At 43.4% G+C, this 14,545-nt stretch overlaps 1 protein-coding gene across 1 annotated transcript in view; it reads right to left on the bottom strand.

Moving 5' to 3' along the window:
• Positions 1-9,265, bottom strand: part of RPN1 (ribophorin I) — a 30,712-nt gene extending 21,447 nt beyond the window's left edge. Inside the window, exons 1-3 of the mRNA XM_023250073.2 lie at positions 8,949-9,265; positions 5,543-5,607; positions 772-1,078 (exon numbers count right to left, since the gene is read on the bottom strand). Of these exons, the coding sequence (XP_023105841.1) occupies positions 772-1,078; positions 5,543-5,607; positions 8,949-9,209 (633 nt within the window). The 5' untranslated portion in view covers positions 9,210-9,265. The remainder of the gene's footprint in view (positions 1-771; positions 1,079-5,542; positions 5,608-8,948) is intronic.
• Between the last annotated feature and the right edge of the window lie 5,280 nt (positions 9,266-14,545).

Below are 14,545 nucleotides of genomic sequence, written 5' to 3'. Positions count from 1 at the left end.
TGAATACACTAACTACAGAGCCCAGGAAAAAAGACAGTCAGCAAGTTGTTCTCCCTTCCCAAATCCCCTTCTCCTCCACTGCCTGCATGCATTTAGGAAGTTAATGCCTCTGGGCTCACATTTAATTTCATGTGATGGGAGTTCTGTTAGTATAAGACTCTGGGCCTTTTTGTCCAGAGGACCCATACACCCTAAGTAATTGTATATTTGAGAGGAACGGACAAGGCATGCTCTGTCTAGCTCCTCTTCTCTGTCTGGCATACTTGCCCACAGGCAGTTTGAGATCTCACTTCATCTGTTGGCAAGACTTCCAAGGGGAGAGGCCTGCCTTGGCCCATCTTATTTGTACAGACACTACTGTCTACATTTGGGGTTCGGTATTAGGAAACCTCCTGCAGTACCTGCAGATAAACTCTGTCTCCTTCAACCTCAGCAATCTCTAGTAATCACTGTCACTGGCTAATATTAGCCTTTGTCAGGTCCTAAATTCTTATGCAGTAATTCGGCTCAGCTCATGTGTCACTGCCCGAAAAACTCCAAGTTGCAAAATTTATAAGGTTCATTTGCCATGTTCTTCCTTATTAGAGCCTTTTTAAAAAATCCTCCTAAACCTCCGAACCTCTATCTGTACTCCCAAAATGAGAAAGGTGACCCCTATGGAGTCATTTCACAGCAGGTGAAACTAGTAGTTTCACAGCCGGTCAACTAGTAGTCATCCAGAAGAGACTCTCTGAAGGAAAGAGAGACAGAATGGACTCCACACAAGCCTACCTGACTATAAGCAGGGATGTCTCTGAAAGGTCCATAATCCAGGACGTCCTCAGAGCGCGTGGGATTCCCCAACTTGGTGTAGCTCTCCACATTTCGGGAGGCAAGCTTCACACGCATCGTCTGTGTCTTAGTCGGATAGGGAGAGTAGAAATAATGGTTCCCCTCGAACACTACAAACTGTTTCTCTGACTGGGTGATCTGGGTCGGATACGGCTGAAGCACATGGGTATAGACTGTCTCCACGATGACTGAAACCTTGGCCCCAGGATCGAGAGCAACCGGGAGCTTGACTGTGAAGAATCTCCCACTGGAGGAAGAACAAGGCAAGAGAATTAAGAGATGAAGGGTTTTGAAAACAGGGCTAGCAACTCAAGGTCACAGCAACATTTTGTACAAAAGACGAAAGCAGTTATCTTCAAGAGATCACCTTTAACCTACTAATTTAAGCCTTTTAAGACAAATGTATGGGTATTATTTCAAAGTTGTTTATGATAATAATGGAGTACAAAACATAAAAGTCCAACAACAGGATAATAGCTAAAAGCATTACAGCAGAGGAATTCTGGCAGCCACTATAAAAGATGTTTGGATCTGTAGAGATATTAAGCATTTCCACATCCGATGCAAATAACAGAAATCAGTTTACAAACAGCACGGTATGATTCCTTCCTAAAGTATAAACATATAAATATATATGAAGAGAAACATTACAATGAATGTTTCCTAAATGTTAATGGTAATCGTCTCGTGGAGGTTAAGCTTCATTTTGTTATTTTTTTCTAATCTGTTTTATGAGCTTGTTATCACTCTAATAACTAAAATAAAAATTAAGCTACTAGCATTTTAAACAAAAAGAGATGCCCCGGAAACTACTAAAATCCAGAAGATATTAACTCAAAAATGAACCTGAGTTTTCTAAGCCAGGAGATAATTTTTGGTAGACTCAGAAACCATCAGTGGAAAATTAAAGGCATTTAACATGCTTCCATGCAATTTGTCCTCCAAGGTCAGAACGTGGATCACTTTTGCTGACACGCCTTGAAGAACTGACATGTCTTCATCAGTTACACCATCACACATCCTATCCCTACTCTGAAGTACCCACTCAAAATATAATAAGCCCTACACCTTTTCCCAGGGTAGTCTTAACCAATTCTTGGCTTCAAGTTGCTTTTCGTCCCACACTCTGCCCTAAGCACTAAACTCCTATTTTCAAATGTTCACTAGACAGCTCTACTGACCACTGAACACACCTGTATCATTCATGATCCTGATTCCTTACTCTGTTATTATTACCACCATCTAACCATTTCTAAACCAAACCCTCTGGCATGTTCTGATGCCTCACTCTACTCCATCCTCAATATCTGGTTAATTCTGCCTTAGAATGTCGCTCAAATTCATCCCTTCCTGGCTTTCCACTGCTGCCCACCTCAGTTCAAGCAACTCTCCCTTGCCTAGATCATTGCATCTCTCCCTAATTAACCCCCAAACTCTTTCTCCCTCCAGCCCATCGACACAATGTGACACAACCCCACCTTTTCACATGACATGTCCCAGCGAAACTGAATCTCACTTTAACAACCTTTCAGTGCTCCAGGGTCATCATTAGAAACAACAATTCTTACTGCAACTCAGAAGCACCAGCTAATGAAGGTTTCTGGTTGGTAAAAGGCTGGGCAGACAGCACAGAGCTGACTATACTGGTGTATAAGGAGTAGATTTTTTCACAGATCAGAACAAAGATATTTCAGTGGTCGCATTAGGGCAGCAGGATAAATGACTTGTTTAATGTTGCCATTAAGCTTTATATAGACAGATCAATAAATTTAAAATGATCCCATTGATATACCATTACATAAAATTTTGTATGAATGAGCAAATGCGTAAGAAAAAAATTGTTATTGGGGCACCTGGGTGGCTCAGCCAGTTAAGTGTCCGACTTCAGCTCAGGTCATTATCTCACGGTCCATGACTTCAAGCCCCATGTTGGGCTCTGTGCTGACAGCTCAGAGTCTGGAGCCTGCTTCAGATTCTATTATCTCCCTCTCTCTGCCCCTCCCCTGCTCCTACTCTGTCTCTGTCTCAAAAATAAACATTAAAAAAAGAAAGAAAGAAAGAAAACAATAATTAAGTCATATTCTCATTTTTTAAAAAATTCAAAACTAATGAGAAAAGTTTTTAAAACTCTGCCAAGCAAAAAAAAAAAAAAAAAAAAAAAAAAAAAAAAAAAAAAAACACCACACACATACAAACAAAAAAAGCAGAAACAAACAAACAAAACCTCTGCCAAGCAGGGAGACCGAACTTAACACTTTCTAAATTGCACGGGGACCAAGAGCTGTAAGGCTCAATGGTTTGCTAGTTAAGAATCAAATTATTTTTCTTCTTTTTATGATAAACTGCAGCATAAGCTAAAGCTATTTGCCTGAGCAAACAGGATTTCTTAGCACTACTGGCATTTGTGAGTGGAGAATTCTCTGCTGGGAGGAGGGACTCATCCTGGGTATTATAGATGTTTAGCAGCATCCCTGGCTCTACCCACTAGATGCCAGTAGCACCCCTCAGCTGTAACTAAAAATGTCTCCAAAGATTGCCAAATGTCCTGGGCAGGGTGGGAGCAGGACATGACCATTCCCTCCCCCAGTTAAGAATCACTAATCTAGGGGCACCTGGGTGGTTCAGTCAGTTAAACGTCTGACTTCGGCTCAAGTCATGATCTCACAGCTCATGAGTTCAAGCCCCACGTCAGGCTCTGTGCTAACAGCTCAGAGCCTGGAGCCTGCCTCTGATCTGTGTCTCCCTCTCTCCCTGTCCTTCCCCCGCTCGCTCACTCGCTCTCTCTCACTCTCAAAAACAAAATAATAAACATTAAAAAAAAAAAAAGAATCACTAACCTAAAAAATTTCTTTTGGGGCTCCTGGGTGGCTCAATTAGTTAAGCATCTGACTTCGGCTCAGGTCATGATCTCATGGTTCGTGAGTTCAAGCCCCATGTTGGGCTCTGTGCTAACAGCTCAGAGCCTGGAGCCTGCTTCGGATTTGGTGTCTCCCTCTCTCTCTCTCTCTCTGCCCCTCCCCGGCTTGCACTCTATCACTCCCTCTCAAAAATAAACAAACATTGGGGCGCCTGGGTGGCGCAGTCGGTTAAGCGTCCGACTTCGGCCAGGTCACGATCTCGCGGTCCGGGAGTTCGAGCCCCGCGTCAGGCTCTGGGCTGATGGCTCAGAGCCTGGAGCCTGTTTCCGATTCTGTGTCTCCCTCTCTCTCTGCCCCTCCCCAGTTCATGCTCTGTCTCTCTCTGTCCCCAAAATAAATAAAAAAAAAAAGTTGAAAAAAAAAATTAAAAAAAATAAATAAATAAAATAAACAAACATTAAAAAAATTAAAATATGGGAAGGCAAGCTGGTGCAGCCACTCTGGATAACAGTATATGGGGGTTTCCTCAAAAAATTAAAGATAGAACTACCCTACAACCCAGTAATTGCACTACTAGGTATTTATCCAAGGGATACAGGGATGCTATTTCGAAGGGGCATATGCACCTCCATGTTTATAGTAGCACTATTGACAACAGCCAAAGTATGGAAAGAGCCCAAATGTCCATTGACAGATGAATGGATAAAGAAGATGTGGTATACATATATGACGGAGTACTACCCGGCAATCAAAAAGAATGAAATCTTGCCATTTGCAACTATGTGGATAGAACTGGAGGGTATTATGCTAAGCAAAATTAGTCAGAGAAAGACAAAAATCATATGACTTCATTCATATGAGGACTTTAAGAGACAAAACAGATGAACATGAAGGGAAACAAAAATAATATGAAAACAGGGAGGGGAACAAAACATAAGAGACGCTTAAATACGGAGAACAGAGGGTTACTAGAGGGGTTGTAGGAAGGGGGATGGGCTAAATGGGTAAGGGGCACTAAGGAATCTACTCCTGAAATCATTGTTGCACTATATGCTAACTAATTTGGATGTATATTTTAAAAAAATAAAATTTAAATAAGTAAAATAAAAATAAAAAATGTTTTCTTCCTACATCATTCATTCAATATTTCAGTGCCCAGTTGACACCATGCAATATACTGATAACTGCTGAAGCTGTGTGATAAGATATACGAGGGTTCTGTATTCAATTCTTCCTGCTTTATATGTATTTTGGAAAATATCCTTAACAAAGTGTTTTACAGTGACTAAGAAGTGCCAGGCCCCTTGCTGGGTGCTGAGGTTAAAGCAGAGAACAAGGTAAGCCCAACCCCAGCCTTCACAGAGCTCAGTCTACCTCATGCAAAGAAACATCTAGCTTTCAGTGCCCTGAAGGCTCAAGAAGAGGTAAAGGGGGAAGAGCTGTCTGCCCTTTGGAAACAGAACGGTAGCAACAACAAATGGGTGGCTATTTATTGAGGCCAACGGCCTGGAGTTCTCACATACCAGCTCTCTCCACCCATTGGCTGGGGATCCCTATCCCCACAGGGATTAGCAGACCCGATCTGGTATGGAAAGTAGCTACCTTCTTGTAAAACAAACTGCCACTTTTAGGGGCAATTTTAGCAGGAGTAGTCAGAAAAGACATAAATGGGCCCAGAACATGCCATAGCATCTTGCTCACTACCACACACTATATTAATTGAAACAGCCTCTAAAACACCGAACACTGTATTCATTTCCAAAGCAACTATCCTACCTTATGATTCCCACCGCGATCTGATAACCTGTAACAAGAAGAAGATATGTAGATATTCTGACTGTTTGGTAGCTTACCTTTTACCCTTAATTTTGGTTTCTCGTACTTCTAGATTGTTCTCTTCCTCATCTTCTCCCTTCACCTGTAACAGGACAGAAGAGGTTATTCTTTTTTTTTTTTTTTATGTCTTCTGCCTCTAAGTTTGAGTCAACAATTAACTAACTGCCTCAGAATGTCCACAGTGAACTATTCAAACTACTAGAACTTTTTAAAGACTGAATTCTGGTTTCTGTAATGTTTTTTTTTTTCGTCTGAAACATAAGAACATTGCCAAAGACTTACTTTTGCACTGAATAAGCTGTATAATGAGCTCTATAAGTACCTAACATTCTCTCCTGAATGATCAAATACACACATATAAATAAAAATTAGGCTTGTGGCGGGTACTCTCTCTCAAATAAACTTTAAAAAAAATTTATACTCACACTTTACATTTCCAAATATAAAGGCGACGTTTTCTTCTTCATTTACATTCAAATACACATTTGCACAGAAAATAAATAGGATCATTTACTGTTGTGGTAGAAAAGTCTCCCATGGGGCCAAAACTGGTTATACTTGCATAAAAGAAGTTAACAGTGGCCTAAGCCCTTGGGGAGAAGGAGCCAACAGCCACTGCTTATCACACTCCCTTATTCTTATCCTTCACTGCACCAGATGTATAACCAGGAAGAAAATATTAACTCCAGCAGGCTGCAGGGTCTATCTCAGAGTAGACACCCTGAATCGTGAGACTGTAGAACAGATTATAAGGAAAACACTTATGCACACTGATCTCTCTGCCAACCCAGCCTCTACTAAAAAAAAAAAAAAATAAGGCTACTTTTTGGGCTGAAGAACTTTTTCCCAGTAGGGTACACAGAACTATAACAAAGAAGAAGCCATTTTTAAAAAAATTTTTAATGTTTATTTTTTAGAGAAAAAGTGACAGAGTACAAGTCGGGGAGGGCAGAGAAAGAGGGAGACACAGAATCCGAAGCAGGCTCCAGGCTCTGAACTGTCAGCACAGCGCCCGTGGGACTTGAACTCACAAACCGTGAGATCATGACCTGAGCCAAAGTCAGATGCTTAACCAACTGAGTCACCCAGGAGCCCCTATTTTTAATATTTTTAAATCCCTAGGGCATCAGGCTGGCTCAGTCAGTTAAGCCTCTGACCCTTGATTTTGGTTCAGGTCATGATCTCATGGTTCATGTGGTCATGGTTAGCGAGACTAGAGCCCAAGTCAGGCTCTGCACAGCTTGGGATTCTCTCTCCCTCTCTTTCTGCCCCTACTGCGCACGTGCTCGCTCTCTCAAAATAAGTAAACATTTTATAAATAAATAAATAAATAAAAAGGGGTGCCTGGCTGCCTCAGTGGGTAGAGCATGCAACTCCTGATGGCAGCGTTGTAAGTCCCAGCCCCACTTCGGGTATAGGGATTAAAAACAAATCCTTTAAAAAAAAATCAGATAAAAATAAATAAAATGCCTAAAAGTAATTATACAGCCATCCTCAATAAAGCCGTACAGGCTAATAAAAACAAATTTCATCACTTTGGAATTTTATCACAATGGTAACATTCTAGTACACTCGTGCTTATCACTATTCAATTATATGTTGATTTGTCTTAATAAAAGATATTAATTAATAAAAGATCAGAGAGACAAAAGATCTCAAATATAGGGTCATACGACAGGACAAATACTAAGATGGGTCCTGGTAGTAAGATGAGGAACCACTAGCTCCTCATCAGTAATCACCATTGTCCCTTCAAACCAGTTCCTAATATTCTACATGGAGGGCTGAAGATAACCTACTGAAAAAACTTCTGGCAATCTCACCAAAGCCTCCAAGTCAACCGTTGAAGAGTACACACCCTCTTTGCTAAGTGTAACATCCAGTTACACTTCCCATTGGGACAGGAGTATAAGGGAACACATACATCCATTTAACTTGTGCCTCTCATGAAACTAAGAAATTAACAAATGATTTTGAATAAATTTGGTAATGTGACTGCCGCTCTTACATCCCAACACAACCCTACCAGAGACATCTGGACCAAATGAGGCAACGTGGTAAAGCGAAGAGCGCACAACGTTTGAAACTAACCTAAGCCCAGGTTCACTCATTGCTCTAAAACCTGACACAGGGAGGTTTAAATAACTCCTAGACTGCACTCCTCACCTGCAGTAGGCCTACACACACCTCAAAGGGTCGTTGTGAGGGTTAAAGAGAATGTACCTAAACGACCTAACCAACACAAAGCAGACTGCCAGTAAGACGTGTGGTACGGTAATCTAGCTTGCTCAAAAGCATTCTCCAGCATGATGGCAGACGGCTGCTGCTACCGTCTTGTGGCAACTTCAATAAATCAGGACTAGTTTTAATAAAAGAATGGGATTTAACATTCAAAACATTCAAAGGTGGCAGCACCAACTTAAACGAAGTTTTGATCCATCTTTACACACACCTTTGAGTAAAACCGTGCGTTCCATCATGGACAAGGCACAAAAGGGAACAGGAGTGGTTTCAGAAGTATGATCTCTATAAACCCAGCTTTAATAGCTCCAGATTCGGTCAGAGAGGAAGGTGTACTTACAATATGACACTGTAATGACTATTCTCCTCGCAGCAAATAATTGGGCAATCACTTAACGGATGTTGTTTAATGAAAATAGTAATAAAAAGCCAAACCTATGAATACGTAAGCCAACGTTTCCTTTCCTCGAGTTGTAAAAGTGTTCACTGAAACGCCATGAACAAGAACAATAGCAAACTTCCAAGCCCTATACTGGTAAGTGCAAGAATGAGAACCGGTAGGGGGAAGGGAGTGAATTGGGACTTTACCTTTCTGTACAGTTCAAAAGAGGTTTCATTACCTATGTGACTTTTTAAAATAACTTTAAGGAGAGGGACAACATTTAAAAAGCATTCTTTGCAACCTTAAGTACATTACAACAACGGTTTCAAATTACAAACGGGAAAACACGCAATGTTACATTTCTGATTGTACGGGATGATGGCTAGAACGAAGCACCTACAATGGGCCAGACACCGAATTAAGGGAATGATACCCATCTGGGCTCACGTCTTGGTCCTCCAGTTGGGCTCCCGCGTCAAGTCGTGGGACACGACAAGTTTGCTGCACTCCCGCGCCCCGCCAGGCCCTTCCAGAGGCGGCCCCTCCCCTGGCTTCCCCGGACTGGGGGGCTCGCACGGCCCGAGGCCAGCCGCGGGGTCCGCCCGGCGGCCCAGGAGGGGCCCGCGGTGAGGACTGGGGGACCGCGGTCGGGGCGGTTGCCCACGTGGGCGGCGGCCGCTCCCCAGCAGCCTTACGCTGACGTGTCCGAGGCGGCGGAACGAGCGCGCGCAGACACCCACGGCTCCGCGTTTCCTCCGAGGCCGAGAGGGGCGCGGCACCCGAGGGCCGCTCGCACTCACCTGTACCCCGAGGTGCGCCAGCCGGGCCTCGAGCTCGGGCTCCAGGGCCAGGAGGAAGGAGGCGGCGCGGGACGAGGAGCCGCCGCCCGGGTGCACCAGGACCACCTCGGCCGTCACCTTGGCCAGATGGCTGCTGAGGTCCACCGTGCGCTTCACGTCCTCGTTGACCAGCAGCGGTGCCTCCGGGGAGGCGCTGCCTAGCGCCGGGGCCCAGGCCCCGAGCAGCAGAAGCAGTAGCAGGCGGGCGGCGGGCGCCTCCATGACCGGGACGAGCTGAGCCGCAGGCCGCGCGGAGCGCCGCCGCCGCCCCGCCTCCGGCCACCGTGCAGCAGCTCATTGGGCCCGGGCTGGCGCCACAAGATGGCGGCGCCCACGGAGGAAGGACCCCGTCTCCAGGGCAACGGGAGGCCTGCTGGGCGCCCGACTGCACACGCCTTCACCTTTGCCAATCCCCTCTCCTGGGATAACAATGGCTTTCTGCTCCAGAGAGCGACAGCAACCAAGACAGAAGCCACAGTGTCTTCTACAAACGGAGAAACTAAACCCTAGGCGAAAGCTTAAGCAGAAACTGGCTAACTGCACGGTCCCAAAGTATCTCCCATAAAATATTTAGTAATTAGAAAAAGGGAAACAATAATAAGTTTATGGTGGAGAATCTTAGAAACCACCACCTTAACCAAGTGATCAAGATTAAGATCACCAATTATAAGACTTAGTGACAGCATGTACTCACTCCTTTGATACACCCAGAAGGACACCTCTCTTCTGTGGTATTGTCAAAGAATTGCTGAAAATGTACGTTATAACCTCAACGCAACCATAAGAAACCTCAAACCAAAAATTCTTTGACTTTACCCTAGTGAGGCCTATTTCAGACTTCTGTCCTCCGGAACTATAGAAATAATAAATTTGTATTGTTTTAAGCCACTAAATTTGTGGTAATCTATTAGCAGCAGTAAGAAACTATTACAAAAGGCAATCTCTCTGAGGGCAGAAAGTTATCTAGATTGTTAATCCCAGGATCCCAGGGTGTCAATAAATATTGAATGAATACATACACTTTTCATTATAAATATTATTACCCCACGGGGCACCTGGGTGGCTCAGTTGGTTAAGTGTTCTACTCTTGATTTCTGCTCAGGTCATGATAAGTTTGAACCCCATGTTGGGCTCTGTGCTGATGGTGCAGAGCCTGCCTGGGATTCTCTCTCTCTCTCCCACTCTCTCTGCCCCTCCCCTGCTCGCTCTCTCACTCTCTCAAAATAAATAAATAAACTTAAACATTTTTTAGTAAGTACTATCCCTGTTTTGTAGATTATTAAACTCAAGTATCAAAGCCAATAAATGCCAACTTGTTTGGAAACCAGGACTGTTTCTGAACTGGAGCTCTTTCCACTACCCCCACACCCTTGAATAAAATCCCAGATCTTCATTGACAAAAAGAAACATTAGGGATCCCAATCTAATTCTTATTTCACAGATTGAAATACAGTTCCAGAGAGGGTAGCTTATCCAAAGTCACACAGCTATCGAAGAGCAGACCTCAGACTAGGAAGCCAATCTCCTAACTCTCCATCAAAAATGCCAGAATGGATAGCATTAACCGTGTTAACACAGTCATTATTAAAATACAATACAGGGAAGTAGCTTTGGCCGAGTCTATTGCAAATCTAGGGCCATCCACCAGGTCCCAAATGAAAAAAACCAATTTGATTTTTTCCACCAAGTGACAGGGCAAAGATCCCTGAATTATCCTGGAGTTTCAGACGTTCCATTGTCCCTGGGTATCTTCTATCTTGGCCACAGTCTACTTCTCCCTCACTCACTCTCATTTCTCTTGCCAACACCAGTTAAGTGAGCTTAGAGCACTTGGGGCACCTCCTGCCCCACTCTAGTCTTCAGAGGCTGTAGCCCAGCTAATGGCTCACTCATGTGGTTATTGGCAGGAGGTGTCAGAGACAGCGACCAAGACAGAAGCCAGAGTGTCTTCTGCAATGTGTTGATGCCAAATGAGCCAACCTTTTAGAATCTCTAAAATTAAGACAGAGGGTTTTCTTAGATCCCAAGTTAGGGCAGCTGCCCAGGAAACACACTCTTCGCAGGGAAGACGATGTTCCAGAGAATGAACAGCTTTCACAGGGTTATATATTTTTTTTACACCTTGTAAAACATCAGAAGATTACAGATTCGCATACAGACAAAAATCACAAGTTTTAACATCAAGAAATGCAGGGAGTAGGAGCACTGAAAGCTATCTTGAGGACAAGACGGTTTTCCCTCAAGCTACTCATTTACAAAGTAGGTGCACAATGCCATGTATGTATGGCGGGCCATCAACTGGGCCTTGGTTTAAACAAAGTTTATGTCAGGCTGACACAGAAAGAAATCTAAAATGGCTTCCCTTTCAGTTTTCTCTCTTATCAAATGTAACCTCAGAAATGACATACCATCATTTCTGCCATATTCTATTGGTGATAGACCAAACCATAGTGCAGCGTAGGAAGGGATTATGCAAGGCCATGGTACCAGGAGGCAGACAGAGATAGTTGGGGACCATTTTGGAGGGAGGCAACCACAAAGGGTACCAGGTCAGTCTTCATCTTCTGTTCTTCTAGTCCTACTCCTAGAAGGCAACTGCTGCTCCCATTTCTTTGGTTTCCTTGCAAAGATAGTCACAAAGATAGTCACATGACCAGTACAGGTTGTGATCTCACGGTCCGTGGGTTCAAGCTCCGTATTGGGCTCTGGGCTGACAGCGCAGAGCTGGGGCCTGCTTCAGACTCTGTGTCTCCCTCTCTTTCTGTCCCTCACCCACTTGCACTCTGTCTCTCTCTCAAAAATAAATTTAAAAAATTAAAATCATCTGAGAACAATTCATGAATTTTACACACACACACACAGACACACACACACACAGACACACACACACACACACACACACACACACACACAATTAATCCCTCTTACCTCTGTGTCCCCTACTAGGTAGTCTATATACCTGTCTTTCTTTACAGGCAAGGGGAACACCAAACTGTAATTCATCCTTTCCCATGATGTGCATGTGGTATTGCAGATGTTCACTAAAAAGGTACAGAGAAGTGTTTCCATTCAGTCAAGTGAGTTTAAGAAATAACACTCTGCACATTAGCAAGATCAGGAAACCTTCCTTACTATTCCCTTATTTTGGAAAGACAGAACTACCCAGATATTACAGAAAACAAGGTCAAACACTGAGCCTATCAATTACCCATAGAAGAATGTTCAGGACAGTTATTTTATTTAGATCCCAAATTCCTATTGTCATGTGTATTAGTCAAAACTCTTTTGGTGGCACGAGATAGAAACCCCACTCAAAATGGGCATAGTAGTATGCAGTGCAAACTGCTCTTAGAAAATTCCCAAACAACAATGGATTAAACAAGAAGAATGTTTATCTCTCATGTGATAATCCTATGGAGCCCAGGAACCCAGCTTCCTTCAATAAGATTACTCACCCATCCTTAACACATGGCTTCCATGTCATGAACCAAGATGGCTGCCTCTGCTTCCTCATAATGTCTATATTCTGCCTAATGGGAAGAGAGAAGGGGGAAGAAGAGAGCATGCTCCTTCCCTACAGAGCAAGAGTCTAAAAACTATGGCCTGTAGGCCAACCACCTGTTTCTGTAAATGAAGTTTTATTGGAACATAGTCACACCCATTCATTTACATATGATTTATGACCACTTTCACACTACAAAACAGACTTGTGCAGTTGCAACAGAGACTGTGTGGCCCACAAAGCCTAAACCACTTACTCTCAGAGATCTTTACAAAAAATGATGCCCATTCCCATTCTATTATTACGCAAGAGGATCACACAAGGGAAAGCTGGGTGAAGGATGAGAGGGGCACACTAACAGCTGTGCAGGCAGTCTGAGATCAGACCAGAACACTCTCTACTACTCTTTCCAACTCTTCTACAAATCCAGAACTCAAATTAAAAAAAAAAAAAAAAGATTTTTCAAAAGATGCCATTAAGTGAAACACTCTATGGGTTCATAGAGTGGGAGATGGTCACTGGAACACATCTAACAGACAGAGGATTCATATCGAAAATATATACAAAAATACAAATTAATAAGAAAAGACAAGACAGTAGAAAAATAAGCAGAAGAATTGCTTATTTGACCAGGCACTTCCAAAAGAAGAATTACTCAAATGGACAATAAGGATGAAAGGCAGGGGCGCTTGGGTGGCTCAGTCAGTTAAGTGTCTGACTTTGGCTCAGGTCATGATCTCTCGATTCATGAGTTTGAGCTCTGCATCAGGCTCTGCACTGGCAGCACTGGGGATTCTCTCTCTCTCTCATTCTCGCTCTCTGCCCCTCCCGCCATTTGCATGGCATGTGCATGTGCCCTCTCTCTCAAAATAAATTTAAAAATAAACTAAAAAGGGGCGCCTGGGTGGCTCAGTCGGTTAAGCGTCCGACTTCAGCCAGGTCATGATCTCGCGGTCCGTGAGTTCAAGCCCCGCGTCAGGCTCTGGGCTGATGGCTCAGACCCTGGAGCCTGTTTCCGATTCTGTGTCTCCCTCTCTCTCTGCCCCTCCCCCGTTCATGCTCTGTCTCTCTCTGTCCCAAAAATAAATAAACGTTGAAAAAAAATTAAAAAAAATAAACTAAAAAAACAAAGGATGAAAGGCATACAGTATCAATAATTAGGGAAATGTATATTAAAACCACAAGAAGATGCCACTATATACTCACCAACTGGCAAAACTTTTAGTCTCAGAATACCAGCTGCTGGTGGGTATGTGGATCAAGGGGAACTCTCATACCCTGCTCTCATTTGGTATAACCACTTACGAAAACAGTTTGGCATCACCTACCAAAGATGTGCACACCCAAGGTCTAGCAATTCTACTTCCAGATATATATGCTAGAGAAATGTGAGCACATGTGCCCAGAGAGACAGACAAAAATGTTCATAGAGCTTTGTTTGCAGTGACTAAAAATTAAAAACATCTTACATGGTCATCTGTCAAGAGGTGAAAAGAAAGACTTTTGTAAATACTACATGGATAAGACAACATTAGCAGGAATGGCAAAGTGAGGACCTCCAAAACACCTCGTAAATACAATGAGAACTGGGGGGGAAATGGTCAAAATCAATATTTTGAAACAGAGGAATGAGATGTCCCATCTTCTCAGAATCCAGAAGGACGTGTAGGGCTGCACACATGCCCAAAAAATACTTCAGAAGACTCTAAGCTCTCACGTCTGGCTAGGTGAGGCTGTGCGGAAACAGTAAGTGAAGGATAAGGTGGGGTTGTAAACTGCCTTCATGAGCATTGAAGGTGTGGCCGACATACATAACCTCTCGGCAAAGCCTGGGAGATTTAATGGTTCCAGGCCCTTAATGAAATCTCTGTTTAAGCATTAGCTGACCACTAAGCTAACTGATCAGAGACTTCACTGGCCACACATGACAAAAAACACAGATCTCCTTCATGAAAGTCACTAAACAAACTGTTGCAACAACAACAACTAGAGATTATGACCTGAGCCAAAGTCGGACGCTCAACCGACTGAGCCACCCAGGCAACCCTAAAAACAT

Source organism: Felis catus, chromosome A2 (genome assembly GCF_018350175.1).
Source record: "Felis catus isolate Fca126 chromosome A2, F.catus_Fca126_mat1.0, whole genome shotgun sequence".
NCBI lineage: Eukaryota > Metazoa > Chordata > Mammalia > Carnivora > Felidae > Felis > Felis catus.
The sequence above is the reverse complement of the archived record's forward strand: the minus strand, read 5'-3'. Positions and strand labels throughout refer to the sequence as shown.